Source organism: Myotis brandtii, unplaced genomic scaffold, assembly GCF_000412655.1.
Source record: "Myotis brandtii unplaced genomic scaffold, ASM41265v1 scaffold176, whole genome shotgun sequence".
Classification (NCBI taxonomy): domain Eukaryota; kingdom Metazoa; phylum Chordata; class Mammalia; order Chiroptera; family Vespertilionidae; genus Myotis; species Myotis brandtii.
Window position 1 is genome coordinate 4234373 of NW_005356519.1, and position 22978 is coordinate 4257350.

The window sequence follows — 22978 nt, forward strand, 5'->3', positions numbered from 1 at the left end:
CTCCCCAATCAGCCCTGCTCTGAGCCCGACCAGGGGCTGCACCTAGGGATTGGGCCTGCCCTCTGCCACCCGGGAGCAGGCCTAAGCCAACAGGTCGTTATCTCCTGAGGGGTCCCAGACTGCGAGAGGGCACAGGCCGGGCTGAGGGACCCCCCCTCTCCCCCCCCAGTGCACAAATTTTTGTGCACCGGGCCTCTAGTGTATATATAAAAGCCTACGTGTCCATCCGACCATCCAACTGGTAGCTATGACACACACTAACCACCAAGGGGCAGACGCTCAACACAGGAGCTGCCATGACGTGCACTGGCGGGCACCATGGACCTGGTGCCGACAAACCAACACTTGCCTTCCCCCAAGTGGGACACAGGCCCTGCCACCACCCTGGTAGTGACACCCCACCAAATCGCAGCCAACGCTGCCAAGACTTCATGGTGCAAAATGCAGCCCACAACTCAGCCCAGCCCAGAAATAGTGGCTGTGGGTGCTGGGTAATGACGTCACATAGCAACGCCTTGGCTTCTTCTCCCTAGCAACTAGCCTCCTTGGAGTTTCTTCAGCCCAGGAACACAACTTGCTTTACAGTCAGGTGCAAACATTTTACACTGTAACCAAATGTTTGTGAAGCGTTTTTCCCATGCCTCATCTCATTTGATCCTCACAGAAGTCCTGGAGTGGGTACATAGGAGACTTGGTAGAATCCTATTTTCTTTTCATTAGCCAGAAAATGGAGATTTAGAAAGTTTAGAAACTTGACCAGACTGAAAAGAAGTAAGAAATGGTGGAACTTAAAAATGACTTCAGTTTTCTCACTGTGCAGAATATAGTCAAACACTGCTACAGTTAAATATTTTACCCTTTGTTCTCCCTACATAATCTACAATAATAATCTGCTTCGTTTTGATATTTACTATTGTGTTACTGACAACTGAAAGAGAAGTTGGGGTGCTTCACTGGGCTGGAAAAAGTTTAGCTAAATCAGAAAGCAGGTATAATTAAACAAGTTTATTCTATACATATATATTAAAGGCTAAGTTGACTTGTGCATGCATAATACATATAAAGGTTGCTGGTGTCAATCACACGCGTGTGTTTCGATCTGTCATTGTCGATCGTGAATTTGGTTGACACTTCTATTATAAAGGGCAAATAGTGATATTAAAATATTTCTTCTAATTAATTTCCTTTCAATGTTCACGAATCTGTGCACCGGGACACTAGTATCACCATAATAGTTGTAAAAATTAAACACTAAAGGTAAAGAACTTTGCATAGTGTTCAGCTTATAATAAGTACTGAATTATATCCGTGGCTTCTATTCTCAGTATCATTATTATTATTACCATTGTTGGATTCTTTGGCTACTTTTAATATTCTAGATTTCCAAAGAACTTCAAGGTGCATCTAACTGCTTCAGTCTGACTATTATAAAGATCAAGATTACTGGTTGCTTTCCCCGTAAGTTTCTATATGTGCACAATATCAAATAGATAGCAGTGGAACTAATCAGTTCTTCAAACTTTCTGAGTGGAAGCAAAGCAAATAAAAAGTTTACAGACATGTTTAGTTCAGTAGGATTTCCAGCAGGTGTCATAACTATTTTATATCCAGTCTGTGAGGTAGGTCAGGAAAACATCAGCATTTATCTAAAAATAAAGTTTTCAGCCCACCCTCACAAATTATACTCTGCACTGACCTTGTGAGCTTTTTTTCTTTTTTTTTTAAATCTAGGTGAGCTATCTGTTTCCCCTTTAAAGCCAGGAAATTTTCCTTTTACATGTGTGAATATAACAAGCTGTTAATTTTGAGGACAGACCTGTCTGTCTCTGCTACCAGACAGGTTACCAATACTTTTATCTAATTTTTTGATCCCCAAATTCCTTAATGGGAAACAAGGATTATGTAACTTACCCATTATTATTATTATGAGATTATGTATGTTAAAGCCCTGACATACAATGAATATCTATTAAAGGTGACCACCTTTTTTTAATCTCTTATTGTTTCTTCCTGTGAAATTAGCATAATATAGAATGGGCATTCAAGTAAATGTCAAGTTGAATTGAATCAAATAGCATAATATATTTTAACATACTAAGAATTATAAAGTTGCTGCTAACTTTATTGATATATAAATTTAGGATTTTTTTCTCTTGCTTGATCATTCATTTTATGTTTATTCTTGGTCAACTCTCATTTGAAAATGAAACACAGTTAACTAAGTAAGCTCATAAAACTAAAGAAATTATTTTCATCACCTCATAATATTATGTATTAAAATTAAGAAGTTGGGATTTTATAGTCTGGGCAACAGGGAGAGATTGATAATGTTAGGAAAACTAATCATAATTTAGCTTTTGCATCAAGGCAAAGAAAGAAGCTAAAGATGACTTTTGGATTTTTAAGGTTCAACTAAATAGAAATAGACAAATCAGGAGGAATCCTAACTTGGAAGACTTTGATGACTGGTATAGGTGCATGGGAGTAAGAAAAGATATACTGTTTAAATAAAAGGTCCACAAAAAAATTGGAAACTCGCAAACAATATGTCAATCGGAGAGTCAAGGTTTAAGACAGTTTTGGAGATGAAAGCTGAAAATGGGGTGTTAGGGTAGCCTTGCAAAGAGCTTAGAATAGAAAAAAGGGGAATATAGCTGGATAAATCTTGTTAGTTTGGGAAGAAATTTTCATGGAGATTATTTTCTGGGAGGAAAGGAATTTGGTAGATTTATTTTGGATGACAGTAGGTGCTTAAGTTACATATGAAAACTACTTGTCTAAATTTTAAGAGTATATTTTCTTATGTAAAAGAAAATCTTAAATGAGACAGATATGAAGTAAAAATATTTTTGTTTCACTGTATTTAGACTGTTATATGTATAATTCTGTTCTATATATAATGCATTGCTTAAAATGCTTTAACTTATATTTGGAATGTACAACCAAAAAGATATGTTTGCTGAAAATCTGGCTTCAAAGATAGAAGATGTCAGTTCCTACTTAGTGAGTAAGTATTCTTTTACCTACTAAATCCCCAAAAAAACCTCTTGAAACCTTTTCCTACATCCAGATTGTGCTAGCAACATTAAAGTAAACTATATTCCCATTTATATTTTGCTTTTGGCAATTATTTGTTTCTTTAATAAGAGTGTAACTTAAAAAAAAGTGTGTGTGTGTGTGTGTGTGTGCATGCACACACAAGCGTGCGTGCCCCCAAGGCCTTCAGACTTCTTATGAGAGAAGACACCATAACAAGAGAAATTTGGATCCCATGGACCTCACTGCCAGATCTGCTGAATGTGAAGGCTCAAACATTTTTCTATGTCATCCTCTTTGTCTACTTCCTGTAAATTTTAGAAAAGCTGAAACTCAGTTCAACATGGTGCCAAATGGTTAGTCTAGTTACTTGGAATACACATGAGTGAATACATTTGTACTTTCCCCCCTCTCTTTTAATATCCATTTTAAAAAGCATTGTAGGGAATATCAGGAGACCTGTGAGTGGCATTGCCAGGTGTGTGACTTAGGTTTAGTCATCATTCTCTGAACCTTAATTTCTTTAACATTAAAATAATGTTAAGCTTTTTATAACATCCCAAAGTGCTTTACGGTGTTTTGAATTCAAGATACTCTATATAAATGATGAAGTGTCATAGGTGAGGTACACTAGATTATATTCAACTCTCTCTACAGATGTGGGGCACATTGGGAAACCAGGAAGGAGACCGTGATGAATTTCAGCATGACAGGCAGTACTGGGAATTCTGAAGTCACAAGTGCCATCAGCTGTAAAAGAGGTTTTGGTGCAGGGCAACCATCTGTCATGGACAACTGCCCAATGGCTTGGCTAAGGAATCTTCCTAATCGCTAAGCTTGGTTGATTTGTCTATTTGTGAAAATCTCTTATATTGTATTTCTACTAGAATTCACCAGTATGGAAGTGGCACAACATTTCACGGCCAGAATGGCTCAGGCCCCAACCAATCAGATCTGAGGTCTGGTCAAGCAGAATGGATACCAACTGGTGCCCTGTTCTGGTGCAGACCAGCTGAATAGATCAGTAGTGGGTAGCAGTTACCATTCTGGCTGGTTTACTATTTACTATTCTGCAAAGGCATAAATTCAAGCTGTATTATTTAATAAAAAAAATATTGCAGTATCGTTGATCACCAGAAACTACAACATGGGCTGAAATTATAGCAAAGGGCATTGGCTTTTATTTTCAAGTAGTCACATCTAGTGCTGCAGCAGCAGGGAAGAACAGCAAGAACAGCAAAAGCAAAACCTCACTCACTCTCTATGTTACACAACCCCCATGATTCATATTTTGTGAGTTTCTCGTTTTAAATTGTTTCTTACACCAAGAACAGAAAAAAACAAAACAAAACAGAAAAGATCTCAGGATTTCATAAAGGTAGAGAAGAAGCAAGAAAAGACCACCTGAGAAAAACAAATTGGTCACCTCCAGCATCCTAGCACTTCTACCCCGCATGCACACCAGTTGCATCTGCAGCTGTCCAATTCTGCTAGTATCCATGATGGTGCAACACAGGGAGCAACTCACTTTACAAGAATGTGTATAAGTCAGAGGTTCTGCAGAAGAATGAATGTAAAAACATGAAGGAATGTGAAGAAATCAAAAGCCTGCTTTTGGTATATTCTCTAGTTTGCCTCTAAGAAATAGAAGGCAGAGTTGGTTAAATGAGGGTGATTCCTGTGTCCCTCCACTGCCAAATCCTATGTAATAAAACCCTAATATGCAAATCTACCAAACGGCAGAATGACGGGTCACTATGATGTGCACTGACCACCAGGGGGCAGACACTCAACACAGGAGCTGCCCCCTGATAGTCAATGCGCTCCCACAGGGGAAGCGCCACTCAGCCAGAAGCCAGGCTCAGGGCTGGCAAGCGCAGCGGCGGTGGCGGGAGCCTCTCCCACCTCTGCAGCAGCACTAAGGACCCCTTGAGGGATGTCCACCTGCCGGCTTAGGCCCCAGGGAGCAGGCCTAAGCCAGGAGGCGGACATCCCCACAGGGTCCCAGACTGCGAGAAGGTGCAGGCTGGGTTGAGGGACCCTCCCCACTCCAGTGCATGAATGTCATGCACTGGGCCTCTAGTTGAGTAATAATATGGTTTCATATAAAGGGAAAGTTCAGTTTCCCATCCTCAATTATAGGGAGAAATTGTCTTAATTCAAACATTGAGATGATTAAAAAACTACTGCAAAGAAAATTTGTAACTGTAACTTCCTAGGAAAAAGCTTTAGCTCATATGATATCACAAAAACAAAACAAAACAAAACAAAAAAACACACAAATATCTGTGGCTGATGGAAAGAGTTAGCAGCCATTGTTTTCTACTGAGTGAGGAATCCATAATGGAAGAGGGCCAACATGTAGACAAGAACTCAATCCTACTTCACCATTCCTACTTGGTTGTCTGCAAAAGCCACTGACAATCTAACTAGCCAGGCGAGTTGTATTTAAGTTTTCCTTCCAGAAAATTATATGGGTGGAGTTGATAAAAACATGAAGAATAATGGTTTTCAAACAACAAAATAAAATAAAATAATTTTTAGGATTCCTGGGTATGACTTGTCACCCTGTACAGGGTCTTAATTTTTCAGTTGGGAAACATTCATTAAAATCAGTCAACTCAGATGTAAAGTCTTAATTTGTACCCAGCAAAGCTTTGTAAGAACATTCTTGTAAAAATAAAGGCCCAACTCACTTTCATTACTAATCCTTAGGCCACGTGTATAAACAACAGATAAAAGATAATATAACCTAAAATATACTTATAACGTTAACAACGAAAGAATGGTGGCGTTCCCTAAGGCTGAGGTAGCTATTTTTGGCATTTTTGCCACCACTCTCCTCCCCATGTCTGCAGCAGATGCTACAAAAGCATCACGACATTCTTCTCCCCAGCTGCTCCTGGAGGAACTCTAAAATACTTTATAACATTTTCCATCAGCTAACAGTCATCTCCAAAAGGTACAGAGAGGAAACCAATTTTCATCCTGTAAGTGTTACAAAAGACATTAGTCATCACGTAATTATAAGACACAGGTTTGGCTACAATCCTGAGTGCTGTGGCCAATAAAAGAATCTGCATCTGTTCTAAGATAACTAAAATATCTAAGACATAATGGAAGAAGAAGGATGTTTTATTTAAGCTTCAACTTCAGAAGAAAAGGCACACAATATTAAAAGATAGCATCTTATATTTGGGGGGGCAATCATTTAATATTTTAATAGCATTTAAATACCACTATCAGCCCGAGCCGGTTTTGCTCAGTGGATAGAGCTCCACCAGCGGACTGAAAGGTCCCAGGTTCGATTCCAGGCAAAGGCACATGCCTGAGTGGTGGCCTCAGTCCCCAGTGGAGGGGCGTGCAGGAGGCAGCTAATCGATGAATCTCTCTTATCATTGATGTTTCTATATCTCTCTCCCTCTCCCTTCTTGTCTGAAATCAATAAAAATAGATTTAAAAAAATAAATACTACTGTCATTCTGTGGAGAGTTGGACCACAGTAGTATTATGCCCATTCTATCATTTAAAAAAAAAATTCACTAACCTCACATGTTTTGGTTACAATAAAAATAGATTTAAAAAAAATAAATACTACTGTCATTCTATGGAGAGTTGGACCACAGTAGTATTATGTCCATTCTATCATTTTAAAAAAAAAATTCACTAACCTCACATGTTTTGGTTATTTCAGATATTAGTTACATTTCAAAACACAAAACCTTACGATACATTCTGGTAAATTACTATCTACTGAGAGGAGAGGAGAGCATGAAACTCAAACAAAAATGTATAATGCATTACAAATATCCAATCTTGAAACTCTAATAAAAGTTTCCCTTCGTAGGGGGAAGGCTCTTGGCTATTACACAGAAAACCATGACATGTGGCTCCCCAAATGCATTACAGATCAGGCTCATAATCCTTCCTTCCACAAAAATGGCACAAGAATTGATTTCAATTATCATTAAATACTTATTTCCCTCTCCTGTCCAAAAAAAAATGTTCCATACACATGAAATTGAAGGTTGGCAGCCTGAACTCATTTATGGAATTTTAAGGACTATTGATTTACCAGTGAATTTTTCTAGTTTTCTCATTGCTACTGGAAGGATGCCTCAGAGTCAGAATCAGATGATAAGATGGGCTGGAATGCCAATAGGCTTACTTAAGACTGATGGAGAGAAAAGCTCCTCAAAAGTTTGTCAAAATGAGTGTTATAAATTAGGTTAACATGATTGATTATACTTGGCCAAAATTTCTTATGTAGCATTGAATTCATGTCTCTTCTTGCTTTGTTGTGCCCCATACAACTCTTTAATATCAGAGTATTAATCATTGGAGAAAATATGAGGTAATTTAAAAATAAATTGGATCTATGTCTTTGGAAACTAGAAATTATTTTTGCACCTCAGGGGTTTTTGTTATTGTTTTATTTTTTCATGCTACACCAACATATAAACAATAAGAGAGCATTCAAGCAAATATTTATATTGTCAATATATTGTCAATTTATGTCAGGGTGTGAAATTCTGATGGAACTTGTTATGTGCCTTTATCTGCACATTTAATTTTTCCATTCAACATTTGTTAAAAAGACAGCATCAACTTTTACTTATTAACCGTGCCAACATGGTTACAGCTAAGCACAGCAGTGCAGACAGACTTTCAGTACTAGAAAGAAACTAAGGTTACATAGTCAATATTTTCTTTAAACAATACTCACACCCTCCTCCAGCCTCCATTTATACTTCCCTATAAACATTGACATTGCTTTTTTTTCTAAGGGAGGGGGTGGCAGATCCACAGTTTGTGGATCCTGAAGATTATGCAAGTATGCATTCTATTAGAAAAAGTTTACAAAATTATGAATACAAATTAAGCATGAAAGTGAATATATTGCAAAATTTAAAAAGATGAAATCTTACAAAATCCTGAAAGTAATATAGTTTTTTTATTAACTAACTATTTGATATACCCCTATACTATTTTTCCACATTTTGGAACAATTATTTTTTATCACCTTCTAAAATTACAATATTAATTCAAGTTTTTTTTCCCCCCTCTAGAATGATTGATAGAAAAGTTTGGTATTTTTTATAAATTTTTGAAAAGCTTCAGTTTCACAAGTTATTAATTGGTATGTTATAGACTATTAGGATTATTGTCAAAATCAGGTAAAATTCTATCAAGTTTTTTCATAGTTGAGCTGAATGATATGGAAGAGGTTTACGCAGAACAAATCTGGCCCAATACAGTTCAAAACTTGTTTCTCCATCACTAAACACAACTTCCTGCATCAGTGCTACAGTTAAGCGTCAAATAGTTTGACCTTGGACCATGAAAACTTGTATCCATGAATACTAGCAACTGTATCCCTGTAATCACTTCTATAACAGTGTTAGGAACACCTGATTTATACAAATAAAAATATTCCACTAAATGCAAACTAAGTGAATCTCCAACACAAACTTCACTTACCAAAATCTCACAAATAGTCTTGCCCACTCTAACCCCACCTGACCCAAGGGGAAGTGTGGCTGCTGGAGAAATGATCTCAACTGTTGGCAGGTAAAATACTTTACTTTGCAACTAGAGCATGATCCTCTGATCACACTCATGAGGCCCCTCTGAGTCTTGGAAAGGAGATTTTTTTGCTTCCAAGTCAGTCCTTTATTGCCCACCCCTTCCCACCACAGCTCTGCCTTCTGTCTCCCCACTCTCATATACTAACACATTTGAATTGATTTTTATTTTCCCCCACATCCACTTGTCATTAAACCCTTTTGTTTCCATCTTCAGTATTATCCTTCACCTTGATATTTTCAATCCATTCCAATGCTCAGAGCCAAGGCCACATCTCAGTAATCTCATTCTTGTTCATCCCCTAAATCTTTTATCCCTTCTTTACTCTAGTCTCCAGTTCACCCTAAACAATTGAGAATTACAAATTTCCCTAAAACCTTAGTTTACCCTCCACTCAAGAACCTTCAGGTGACCTTTTATTGCAATAAGAGAAGTTATAATGCCAGCATTTGAGGTCCCCTCTAACTCTAATATTGCTCCTACTGCTATTTTAAATGAACTCTGTCTCCCAAATAGTCCTCCCAGATTCTTTAGATTTGCTTTGAATGGTCCTTTTTCTTGCCTTTACTATTATTATTATTATTATTATTATTATTTTGTGCATGGAACTTCCTGCCTCTTCTCTCTACTTCTCAGAGTTATTATTATTAATCATAGTTTTCTATTATTATTTTCTTTACCCTCTTAGAGGTTTTTTAAAGCAACCATAGCCATAGTGATAATTCCTTTTAGGAGTAGATATACAAGGTATAGCAAAAGTAGCTTTATAGTTGTGAGTATGTAAAAGTTTACTCTTGTATTTTTATTTATTAATGATTGTATTATTTTCTATACCAACAACTGTAAACCTACTTTTACGCAACCCTGTAGTCTCTCTTTGGCACTTAATATATGCTATGTTATGTTTTCATTCATTTACTATTTTTATAAAATATGTACTGGTTCAATTCAATGGCTATTACCAAGCACTTAGAACTATAAGGATGACATACATTTAAGAAATGCTTTCTGCATGTTTAATCTTGTAAGTGGGAGGCGATAACAAAAATTACTTCTAATAGAGGGTAGAGTAAGATAAGAGCCCTGCACAGCAATTACACATTGGAAGTTAGACTAACCTTAGTCTCTCCCACTAGATGGCATGCTTTTGAGAGTAGAGACAGCGTCTCCTTAGGTCTCTTTAGCCACAGTTTTCATGTTTCCAGTGCTTAGTTTCTGCAGGAATTGAGCTGTCCATGGTTGGAGGTGTTCATGTTGGGGCTGGGATATGTCCTACAAATCACTAAGGGGATTCAAACACTGACCTGTGGTCTGGATGCAAGGTATGGAGGACACAGACCTGTAGGTACATGTTGGTTCTCCGTGAGACAAGACTGTAGAATACCTTGATGTGACAGACACAGAAGCTTTGGAAACAGAAAACTAGATGCCATCCTCAATTCCAAGGCTGTTTCCTCATCTACTAGATAGTCCATGATATCATGAAACCTAGTGAATTAATATTCAGTGACCAGAACCTAGTAAGTATTCAAAACATGAAGTTTTAGTTGACTCTCGCTGAACATGTTATCCATTGTAGAGCTAGTCAGCTTCATATTTTGTTGTGTGGGTATGTTTTTTTGAAATGTACTTTTCAATTCCCTAAATCTACTTCAATTGTGGGGACGAACCTGTAAAATGTAAAGGAACTCTTCTTAGCAGAAGGTCAATGAAAAGAAGCTTTAAAATACTTTAAGTCTGGATTAGGATGTGTATCAAACTAAATTCCCCATTTTTTTAAGGACTGAAGCTAACACTAATGATGGTTGTAAACAGCAATCTCACTTACAGTAAGCTGTTTCTTGTCAGGCAAGCTGCAAGGAATGGATCTGATCACCCATATACATTCTATGTGGTCAGAAGCTTAATGTTCAGACTCAGCAGGGGAGAGGGAAAAGTAGGAAGAGTGAATTGGCTTGTGGTGTCATCTATAATAAAGGGAACCCTTTTCTAAGAAATTTTATTTGAAAGTTAAGAACTCCTAGAGATTTTCACCACCAACTCAGCATGGTGCTATTATTTTGTTACCAAGACACTTAAACTTTGTTTCTCCTACCCTTACAGAGAAATCAATAGTTTAAAATTAGAGCAGAGTAGAGGCTCTTGAGTGTTAATCAGGGCTTGGTACTGAGACTTCTGTGGTTGCTGTAAGCAGCTTACCAGCCATGCATTAAACGTTGTATGTACTCATTGAATGGTTTATAGAAAAAAGAATTAAAATATAACATATGACAGGTTTTAAAAATATAGCAAAAAAGAGTTTTTACAAACCAGTTATCTACTTTTTCCTGTTATCAACAGTACATTATCATAGATTTATTTTGGGATATCTGCCAAATTCCTAATATTTTCTCCTCTGGAAAATAATATCCCCCCATGTTAGCCTTGGGGTTAGGTCCCCAATGACCATGCTTATATTTTGTGAACTTCACCCTTCTTCTCCCCTCTTCACTGGTGACTGATGAGTGGTAGATTCCAGGCATAATTTCCAGAAACTCCCGCCCTATTGTCACAGCTGATTCACTAGTGTGAGACACCTGGCATTAGATTCTGCCACCTGGGGATCTAAATTAGACTGAGAGACAGCCAGCCTGTCAGTATCTGTAGGTGACGAGAACTAAATGTAAGCTTTACGAAAGCAGACATTTGGTCTTTGTTCACAACTACATCTCCAGGACCTTCAGAACAGTGCCTGAAATAAGATATGGGCTTAGAAATGATTGAGTGAATGAAGGCAAGGGAATAGATACTTTAAAATCTAAGTTTAAAAAAATCAGATTATATGACTTTACATCATTTCTTTGATTTTCTTTAAGAACCACCCTCCTCCTAGATTTCTCCTTTCAGAATATAACCTTTTCCATCCACGTTTCTACAAACTCTTGATGTTTTTGTAGCTTACTCTTATTTGCTTTGTATTCTAATGATTTCCTCACTGTAAACTGGAATGCATGTGAAGGCTACAATGTTTTTCCAATCTTGTTCTCTTTCATGGTGCCCTGTGTATGCCCTGAAAATTATCTGATTAATAACACTGTTGACCACTAGGAAACAGCTTTTCTCTCTTTTAATTTTTGAAATAAAGACATAACTGTTGAAGCCTCTATTTAGAAGGGGAAAATACCATGGTGGCAATGTGCATAAAGATGGTAGAGTGGAAAAAATTCTTCAGAGATTAAAAACGGTCCCATCACGCCCTTTGTGGATTTTAATTCATTCATTTAGCAAGTACTCATTTCGTACATCTTATGTCTCAGGGAAGAGAGGGCAGAACCAAGAGTCAGCTCTGTTTTTCCTGGCCTGAGGGCTGATTTTAGGTAGAATATGCTTTTTGCTTCTGATTTTGAAATTTCAAGATTGTCTAAAATGTTAAATACTGAGACCTGATGTTATATAAAAGATGCTTTAGATCAGTGGTGGGAAACATCCAGCCATGGGTCTGCATCAGGCCTGAGAAATCATATGGTCTGGCCCTGCCGAGGCATTAGGGGTGAGTTAATTAAATATTGGATCAAATATAGAAGGCTAATTTTTTTATTCTTGTTCGTTAATCCTCGCCCAAGAATATTTTTCCATTGATTTTTAGAGAGAGTGGAAAGGAGGGGAAGAGACAGAGAGAGAGAGAACTATCAATATGAGAGAGACACATCAATTGGTTGCCTTCTACAAATCCTGACCAGGGCTTGGAATTAAGCCTGCAACCAAGGTACCAGTTCTTGACCAGAATCAAACCCAGGACCCTTCAGTCCACAGTCCGACGCTCTATCCACTGAGCCAAACTGGCGAGGGTGTAACACGCTAATTTTTAAGTTGATAATTTTGTATGGCCCGAGAATGATGTTATAAATATCCAAATGGCCCTTGGCAGAAAAAAGGTTCCCCACCCTTGCTTTAGGTGAACACATTTCCCTTTTTCCAGTAGAAATGGATTTATAACAATAATTTTCATCACTCTTGCAGATACTAGTCAGTGTTTCCTATTTAAGCAGTAACATTATTCCTAATAATTAATTTACTCTAAGCATTGATATATTCTTATTGATGCCTATCAACCATGTTCACTTGAGTGTAGGATTAAGTTTTGCTTGGTTATTAACGAATCCATAGAAAATTTGTTTTGAGTACCCAGCATGTGACAGTAAGTGTCCTTGATGAGTTTATATTTAATAAGTAATCATTTACAGAGGACATTTAAGAGGACAGTGTGTCTGTGGGTGGTTGAATGAAACAAACACCTAGATTAGGAAATGAGAACACTGAAGAGGTTAATGGCAAAATGAATCTGTTTCACAGAATTATGATCTGGCTTGCATCAATTCAATTTAACATTTACAATGGACTTACTTTAATCACAGGAGTGAATCGGAAATTGTTTTAAAATTTTCACTATCAGGTAGGGGGAGTGGATACAGGACTAGAATACAATGTGACCCATGGAATACTAGCAGCCTAGTTGAAAAGTCAAAGGGTGTATCAAGCATACAGTGGATGGGAAGGGAGGGAGATGTTTATAGATGCCGCGTTTCTTTTGTTCATTCTACATTTTTTAAAATTCTTCATATCTGCCAATCCCGTATCTTTCATATAGTGAAAGAGAAAGTAAGGATATTTAAATGAAAGAGCAGTCGCATGGTTATACATTATTACCACAGTTTATAATATAATCACATTATACTCATCAAATATTGCTTAGCGTTTTATGCTGACCTTCATCATATCCCAGGAGAAGCATCTGAATATATGACGATTCACATTATGTCCACAATTATTTCCATTTGGAAATTGATGGAGTCTTATAGAGATAAGAAAACCTCAGGATGGTTTGATTCTTAAAATGTAAGCTATTTAACTGGTACTAACAACAGTCACGGCACCTTGTAAAATGAAAGCCTTTCTCAAAATGCTACCGTTTACGTGCACTGTTTAAATTCTGTTGCAAATGACATTCACTTTCTGCAACAAACATCATCTGCTATATTCATAGTATATAAGTCTTTGAGGCTTAGCTTGTTAATTAATTAAAATCTTCCTAACAACCGACTTGCCGAGGGTACTTACATATTCTTCATACGCCTCGTGGGCTGGAGGAGGGGGTGCCCGGTATCCTGGCACTGTTGGTGTCCCCCGAGCTCGTGGGGTAGGGACACCTCTGGCTACAGGGGGCACTGGAAGAGCTCCACGGGTCACAGTGGTCCCTCGAGGAGTGAGAACACCTCGTCCAGGTGGTAAGGGAGGAGGAATGGCACCCCCACGACTCCTAGGGAAAACAGGACATGTTCAGATAGGAAACACGCGATGAGAGAAAGGGACTAACACAGATAAAGTGCTCCTTTCATAGCCTCCACACAAGAGGAAGAAACCACATTTATCACCACAGGCATGTGTGTGTGTGTGTGTGTGTGTGTGTAATTGATTCTTCAGAATGTAACGTACTTTGATCTTCACAGTAAATACTGGTAAATAAATTTTTTAAATACTGGTTATGACTTAGTTATGAAAACCATGTTAAATACTTTGATATTTTCTTTTCTAAAACTAAATAAACAAACAAAAACCAACCCATTCTCATTTTTTATTCCAAACTTACCACGAAGACCCAAATGAGAGCATTGTCTTATCTATGACTCACTGGACCATGTAGGAAACGGAGCTGTTAAATGTCAATGTCCCCTCCATGCTGGAGTTTATTGACAGTGATGTGCAATGTTGTCATTTACCAAAAAAAAAATCTGTCAGCACTTTAATACTTAATAAAAGGCGAAACTCTAACCATGGTGATATCATTCTGTTTATTATAGTAGCTCAAGCTCGAGGTCACTTGAAGTCACAGCTCATTGTCACTGATTTATTGTCATGCATGTAATCCCCTGAACTGGTAGAGTCCCTGATACAATTTATTTTCCTCTGGTAACTATGGCGCTAGTGAAATACATTAGGACTCTGCAATAAAAAATAAATAAATAGACTGAGTACTCTGTACTACAGTGCTTGACACAAAAGTAACTTGTACTAAAAGCCCTAGATCAAATGGATGCAGCCAATTTTTATGGTATTCCGAGGCCTTTGGAAAGGTGGAGTGCTTGTCTGAAGTCTTTGGGCAGAAGCATGGTTATTTCACTTTTTATTGTGTCTGAAAGGCTGGCTTGCAGAAAGCACTGCTTTCAGCAGGAACACTAAAGCTTTGGGAAAAATAATGATCATTGGGATGTCAACAATCACACGGTTTGGCTGCACCTACAGATGGGGAATGTAGGTTATGCTTTCTGCTATGAATAGCAGTCAGCTGGCTCTCTCTTGCTTGCAGAAAATGAGCTCTTACCAGTGAACAGTAAGAATGCTGGTAAAGCTTTTAAAAGTTTTAAATAGATTACAGAGTTGAGGAATAGAGGAATTATCAGAGAACTTATTGTGAGTCTAATGTATAGAAAAAGCACTCCTAGACCGGGGGAAGCTGAAATATAAAAGACCCAGAAGGCCAGGTGCCTGCTTTAAGCACAACAGAGCCCAGGAGGCAATGTTCTGCATTATCATGATAATGTAATACCATATTCTATATTATCATGGTAATATAAAAACACATCTATAAAGAAGCATGTAAAGACCAATATTACCTTCACTGGACCGAGCATCTATCTGTATGTTTCCTCATAAACAGGGTGAGCATATTTCAACGCTTGCTCAGTATCGTTCTGATTTACAGCTGTTGTGTTAGCTTGCTGTTCAGTTTAGCATTTTAACACTCTTAAAAGTGTCCATGTGGGGCTAGTAAATTATATGTCACCTACTTTAAACTACATTCATAAGCCCAGGGTATACCACTGAATAATCACAGGTAAGTATTATAACTCACTGGGCCTGAGGTGGATTTTTTTTTCCTGATGATTCAAATCCGATTCTAAATCTGTAACAATTCATCTTTTATGCTCTTTCCCTAGCTGGTGTGGCTCAGGGGATAAAGCATTGGCCTGTGGACTGAAGGGTCCCAGGTTTGATTCCAGTCAAGAACATGTGCCCTGGTTGCCAGCTTGAACCCAAGGAGGGGGTATGCAAGATGCAGCAGTCCTCTCTCATAATCTCTCTCTCCCCTCTCTTTTTCCTCTCTGAAATCAATAAAATTATCTTTTTAAAAAATTTTATGACCCTTGCATCAAATCTAATGTCTTATCCCATTCCTTCATCAAATGTCTCCAAGACACAGCCCTAGCAAACCTGTCTCCAGAACCTGACTCATTATGTCCTTCCCCTCGGTATTAACCCCACCTCTCTTCTCCAATTCAACTCAAGGTTCAAATCACCTATTTTAGGGTATGGGCCTTGGCTGCACCCACACTATAGTATTCTTTCCCTCATTTTATTGACTTCTTGAAATGTCCCCACTTTAATTCTTCAAATCCCCATTCTTTAATTTAAAAAAAAAAGGGTGAAGGGATTAAGAAGTACAAATTGGCAGTTACAAAGTAATCATGAGGATGTAAGGTACAGCATTGCCAATATAGCCAATAATACTTTATAACTATGTATGGTTCCAGGAGAGCACTGGAAATATCAGAGGAGAGGACATTTTGTAAAGTACATGATTGTCGAACCACTATGCTGTACACCTGAAACTAATACAAAATAACATTAAATGTAAGCTGTAATTGAAAAATTATATTTAAAAATGTCATCTAGGTATTGTTTTTGCCACTCTGTTGGAAATACTCTTGACTGACCTCACCAATAGCCTACTGATTTCAAAATCCACTCAATTTGTGTACAGTCCCCTTTCCACTTCGCCTCCCCTATTGTACTTATCACTGTAGACCTCTATCTGGAAAATGCCTTCTTTGGACTTTAATACTCTGTTTTTCTCCACATTTCCTCCCTCCTCTTTCTTACTTTTTAACCTCCTTCACTGGCTTCTCTATTCCTGGGCCCCCCTTGGAATATGGGTGTCCCCATCTTCTGTCCTCTATCCTTCTTTTTTTCTCATGGTGCACCCTGCAGTCCCTAACTCTAACGATGGCTATTATCTGCTTCCTTCCTAACACTTGCCATTTCCCAGATTATGGGTTTTACATCAGAAGGTTCTTAACTTGTCTACACATTAAAGTTACCTGATATCCTTTGAAAACTTCCTAATTCTGGGCCATACCTCTGGCCAATTAAACCACAATACCTAGAAGCAAGAGCCCTCAGTGATCCCAATGTGCAGGCACTTTGAGAACCCCTGCCTTATACGCACCATCTAAATTTAAATTCCTCACAAGCTTTTTATGTAGCCATTTCTAAGCTATTTTAACAGTTGAGAACCAAGGCATGGAAAGTACAAGTCACCTGCCAAAGGTCATGAAGCACATCCAAAGAGTTAGATTTAATTATAGGAATGATTATTGCCTTCATTTAACTTGGTTGTCACACCTAATCTTAGTTGATGATACAATAGTCTCTAACCGGGATAGACATCACAAAGTTATCTTTGTCTTGGGCCCTCTTTTTTCTCCAATACCTAATTAGGCACTAATTCCCACAAATTCTAATCTCTAATCTAGTCCTATATATCTACCCTCTGAATGGTGTTCATTTCTCTTTTGGGTAATGGACCTGTCTTCTCGCTGGCTTTCCTGCCATGAGTCAGTGTCTCTTCTCCATCACCCAAAGATGACTGAGTAGTCTTTTTTAGAAACAAATATGATTACTCCCCTCTTTAATAAACCCCTTTAGTTCTCTGTATTGATTCTCATTATAGGAAACAAAAGCATTCAAAATCTGCCCCTAAATGTTTCATTTTCTACTCTTTGCCCTCACTCAGCATGTAGTGGAGAAGGGTGTTAGAGATGTCATATATCTTAAGTCTTTAGTTATATGATAGAAATTATTATAATATATATGTGTTTTCTAGTATGTATATATTATCAGAGATTAGTTTTCATAGTTATGTTTAGTGAAACATAAATTTCTTGATGTATTATCAGAGAATTTGTTTTCTAGTATGTATGTATTATCAGAGAATTAGTTTTCATAGATATGTTTATTGAAACAAAATTTTTTAAATTAAATTTTCAACAAATTATTATAGAAGTTTAAAAATATTCCAGGTACCATTCTTTTTTAATATGTGTAACTGAAAACTTAATAAAGACACAATTTCATTAATATGTAAAAATTAACATTAACTTCTGTTTTGAAGGGGTTTCTGATCAATATAATTTCCTGTTTGAGAAGCTGTTTCCTTATTCCTTATTGTAGATACATTTCATCATGTGGTTTAAAATAGAAGACAACAGAGCTCTGCTCCATTTACTTTCATTAATGTTAACACATTAAAGATATCAATACAGCATTGAAAGTGAGGTTTAATTTTCAAAAATAATTGTCTTTTATTTTTATGTATGCAGTATTAGATCTGTAAGTATATGGGATATTAAAAACCTAAAGCTTTCAGTCAAAATTTTCCTTTAAAAAATTAAAAATCTAGATAATACACTATTCTTTATTAAGTCATTAAAGAGATTAAAGTTTTAGTACAACATTTTACTTAAATAAAAATCTCATATAGTTCACTCAAATATGATAACTGTAATATTATATTAAGCAACATTAATAACAAAATAAAATCTATTAATGCAATTATTTTATAATCTCAAAAACAGGTCAATGTATTATTTTTTAAAATGGTCTCAAGGAATATAAAATGGGAACAAAAATCTCTTCTGTAGACATAAATTGTCATTTTTGAATTATAAGAGCAACAAGTTCATGATTTAAAGCATATGATTTAATCATTTGAAGGTACCTGCTATGTCATTTCACAACCCTCCATAATGAGGTTAGCACCATACATTGTTTTAATAAGAGGTTAATTCCATAAAAAGTATGTCCATAAAAATATTATGTCACATTTTTAGCAATAAACAAATGTTTCTGAATAACATTAAGAATTCTGTTTTTATTTCTTAAAGATAACAATGTAAAAATAAGCTCTAGAACATTTTCAGAAGGGTTTCCTTTAGTCAAATGTAATTTCAAGAATTGCCACATTTTACCTTTAGATAGTTATTGCCTTCATGTTTTATTTGGAAATTTATCATTCTTAACTTTTTTTTCTGGTAAGAAACTGTTCGAGGTATTTATGATTTAAATATTAAAATAGTGGTCTTTTGACAGTGCTGGTTGAAAATATTTGGAGCATAATTAACAAATAAATTGAAACAGCAAAGTATCCTAGACTCTCTTAAGATGATTTCTATGCAATATAAGAAATAGTATTCTAGATCTATGTCTTTCAGAGATTTGAAGGCCAACTATAACAGGGTGAGAGAATGACAAAATTACAATGTCTGCGTATGAAGGCTATGAGTATTTTTTACTTCACTTCTTTGCAAACCAATGCTTTCTGTTGAAAGCTTGACAATTTTAGAATCCTACAAAACAAATCCTCTCTGATGGCCAAAGACATTGCACAGTCAAGTGTAACTAAACTTTAAATACTCTTACCATCTGCCAAGCAAGAAGTATGCTTCTGGCTTTCTGTAATGGATATATATATATATATTCTATCATCTATCTATTTATCTAACATCAACTATCTCTATACATAGCTGACAAGACTATTAATTCAAGGGTTACTTAAGGCACAGGCAACATTGGTAACTTTCTCTTTACACAAGGTCATCCTGATTCAAAAGCATTTAGTGTGCCATCTGCATGTCTTAATCCTAGGGACAGAACCAAAACGTAGAAAGACTCAGGTTTGCTCTTATTTTCTTAGGGTAGTTGTTAAGAGCTCAAACTGTGATTCCTGTTTGACCTGGGGAAAAATCTGATATCTTTCTGTATCTCAATTTACACCTGTACATAATATTTCATCTTGGTATGGAGATGTGATGAGTTAATTTTTGAAAGTTCTTATGTACTTTATAAGCATTCGTTGTTGTTGTTGTAGAGGTGGGGGTTATTGCTGCTGAGGTCGGTGTTGCCTGTTCCTTGCTGTGATCATCACACAGAGCGAGCCAGCAAAAGCTTGCCTGCCTCACTGGCTGCTAAGTTACTTAAAGTAAAAGCCAACGTACCTTGAAGGCGTTGTGGGGGCTATTCTGATTCCTCTGCCTCTAATACCTCTGCCACGGCCAGAGTCTTCTGAGCCATTTAAGTAAGACAGTTCACGTAGTTGTTCCTGACGAATCTCATCATTATAGTCCTAGAAAGAGAAGAACACGACCTGATGAGTTAAAAGGGGGTCTGGGGTCCTTGAAGACTAACAAACACAGTAAAAACAGGAAATTTTTCATTTACTTTCTGGACCTTGTATACAAATATCTAAAATGATATAAAAGTGCATATACTTGAAATTCTTATTTTTTGCATAGAGACATTGAAGTTGTTTTATTTATCAAGGAAGTAAGTACTCAGCAGGAACTCAGATGACTTTGGTTGGGATATCACTTGATGTGTTAGCCAGAAAAGGGAAGATAACAATTTAGAGTAAAATCTTGGCATGAACCAAGGTGATGATTGCTAACAATAGAATTAATGAAAAACAACTAATGACTGCATGATACTCCTATAACTCCTGATGCATAAACCAAAAAGGGGCAATCTCATGGCCCACAGTAGATACTGAGTAGATATTTTATTATGATAAAATAATAAAAAAGTGCAAATAATAGGGACAGTGTCAGACAACTGGGAAGCTGTCAAATCCAACCAAATTGATAGGCAATGTTTAAAAATAAGACATTTTCTGTGTTCTAGCATTAGACTGACAGAGAGTGGTAGCGATAGCAGAAGGCAAATTTCACAGTAATAACCAAAGATTTAGTCAAAGTCAAAGGAACTACCCATCCTTCTTCAATGTGGAAATGTATCAGTTACTTCAATATGACCGAAGAGTGTATCTGAGTCACTGAAGATGAATGCTATCTTCAAAAAAAAACAAATGTTAGTCTTACCTGTTTCTTCTTTTACTAATAAACACATGAACCTGATTAAATACTACAAAACTGAGTAATTGGTTCTGTGCAAAACATCCACTGAGATATTCGATTCGTATCAAAATGTTCTTGAAACATCCGCCTAAAACATCCATGAGTTTATTTGGTCCAAACCAGATGGTCCTTGCTATTTGGTGTCAAAAATATCCATGCTTATAAAATGTCCCTGAGTTAAAATAGACCATAATGTTTATTTACATTTTTAGTTTATAGAATTAATACATAAAATATCTTTTTTTTTTTTACTGGTCCAATCATTGTGCTGTGGCTGTATTGCCCAAAATAACCCTTCTTGCCTAGGTGTCCCAGCTGGTAATGGCTCATGGGGTTAGGTACATGGGTTAAGGTTCTAATCTTGCAGAAGAACAAAAATTATATTAACCATGATTTCTGAGAAAGAATCCTGCAGTTAGAGAAACGCTCAAAGGACAAAAAGTTGAGGAGGGGATCTCCTGATGCATGAGCTGTTAAAATGTCAGCACATATCAATAATCTTTTGGGCGTGGACCAAATGTGTCTATGGATATTTTGGACAAGACCAAATTTTCTGCAAGGGTTTTTGCCAAATAGTCAATCTGATTAAGTTCTTTTTTCAGTAAATATATATTTAAGTGAAATTAATCTAGTAGATATTCTAGTGCTGATAAGAGGTTTAGAAGATGAGACTGAAATATTTATAAAGGCCAAGCTAACAAATGTTGTTTGAGACTTAGTTGTGGGACCAAAAATCAAGTCTATTATCTCATCATAGTTTAAAAAGAAAAAAAATAAACAAATGGAATGACATCAAACTAAAAAGTTTTTGCACATTAGCCCTGGCCTGGTAACTTGATTGGTTAGATCATAGAACCAGTATGCTAAGGCTGTGGGTTCAATCCCTGGTCAGGGCATATACAAGAATCAACCAACGAGTTCATGGATGGAACAACAAATTAATATTTCTTTCTCTCTCTCTCTCTCTCTCTCTCCTCTCTCTCTCTCTCTCTCCCCCTCCCCCAATGAAAAAGTTTTTGCACAGCAAAGGGAACTGTCAACATAGCAAAAAGACAACCTACTGAATGGCAGAAGATATTCTCCAGTGATACACCTAATAAGGGGTTAATATCCAAAATTTATAAAGAACTCACACACTCACAGCAAAAACAAACAAAAATTCAATTGAAAAATGGGTAGAGGACCTGAATAGACACTTCTCCAAACAGGACATGCAGATGGCCAATAGACATATGAAAAGATGCTCAATATTATACACCTAATAAGGGGTTAATATCCAAAATTTATAAAGAACTCACACACTAACAGCAAAAACAAACAAAAATTCAATTGAAAAATGAGTAGAGGACCTGAATAGACACTTCTCCAAACAGGACATGCAGATGGCCAATAGACATATGAAAAGATGCTCAATATTACTAATAATCAGAGAAGTATAAATTAAAACCACAATCAGTATCACATTACAATAGTCAGAATAGTTATAATCAATAAATCTACAAAACAACAAATGTTGACAAGGATATGGAGAAAAGGGAACCCTTGTTCACTATTGGTGGGAATGCAGATTGGTAGAGCCACAAAGGAAAACAGCATGAAGGATCCTCAAAAAATTAAAAATGAAATTGCCTTATGACCCACCCAGTGATTCCATTTCTGGGTTGATATCTGAAAAATCCCAAAACACTAATTCAAAACACTATATGCATCCCTATGATCATTGCAGCATTATTTACAATAGCCAAGCTATGGAATCCACACAAGTGCCCATCAATAGACGAGTGGATAAAAATGTGGTGCTGCATGTACACAATGAATAGTACTCAGCCACAACAAAAGAATGAAGTTTTGTCATTTGCGACAGAGGGTATTATGCTAAGTTAAATAAGTCAGACAGGGAAAGACAAATACCAGATGATCTCATTTATATATGGAATCTAAGGAACAAAATAAACAAACAAACAAAAAATTGAAACAGACTCATATACACAGAGAACAGACTGATGGTTGCCAGAAGGGAAGTGTTGAGGGGACTTAGTGAAAAAGTTGAAGGGATTAAGAAGTTCAAATTGGTTGTTGCAAAATAATCACCAGCATGTAAAGCTCAGCATAGGGGATATAGTCAATAATATTGTTTTAACTAAGTATAGTGCCAGGTGGGTACCGGAAATACTGGAGGGACCACTTTGTGAAGCATATCATTGTCTACACACTATGCTGTCCACCTGAAGCTAATGCCAAGTAATATTGACTGTACACTGTAACTCAAATAAAATTGAAAAAAAATTATGCCAGTTTAGCTCTACTTATATATGTTATATTAACATGAAATAAAAACTGTGTGCATTCAC

The 22978-nt window shown here is 36.7% G+C and overlaps 1 protein-coding gene across 10 annotated transcripts in view; it reads right to left on the reverse strand.

Annotated features, from left to right (window-relative positions):
- The window catches only part of KHDRBS2 (KH domain containing, RNA binding, signal transduction associated 2), a 561259-nt gene that overhangs the window by 215965 nt on the left and 322316 nt on the right, over positions 1-22978 (reverse strand). For all 10 annotated transcript variants that reach the window (XR_001361536.1, XR_001361530.1, XR_001361531.1 and 7 more), the window contains exons 5-6: positions 19713-19840; positions 13720-13918 (exon numbers count right to left, since the gene is read on the reverse strand). Coding sequence is in view for 3 of the 10 variants with exons in the window: in XM_014537318.1 (XP_014392804.1) it covers positions 13720-13918; positions 19713-19840 (327 nt within the window). In the remaining 7 variants the exon portion in view is untranslated. The remainder of the gene's footprint in view (positions 1-13719; positions 13919-19712; positions 19841-22978) is intronic.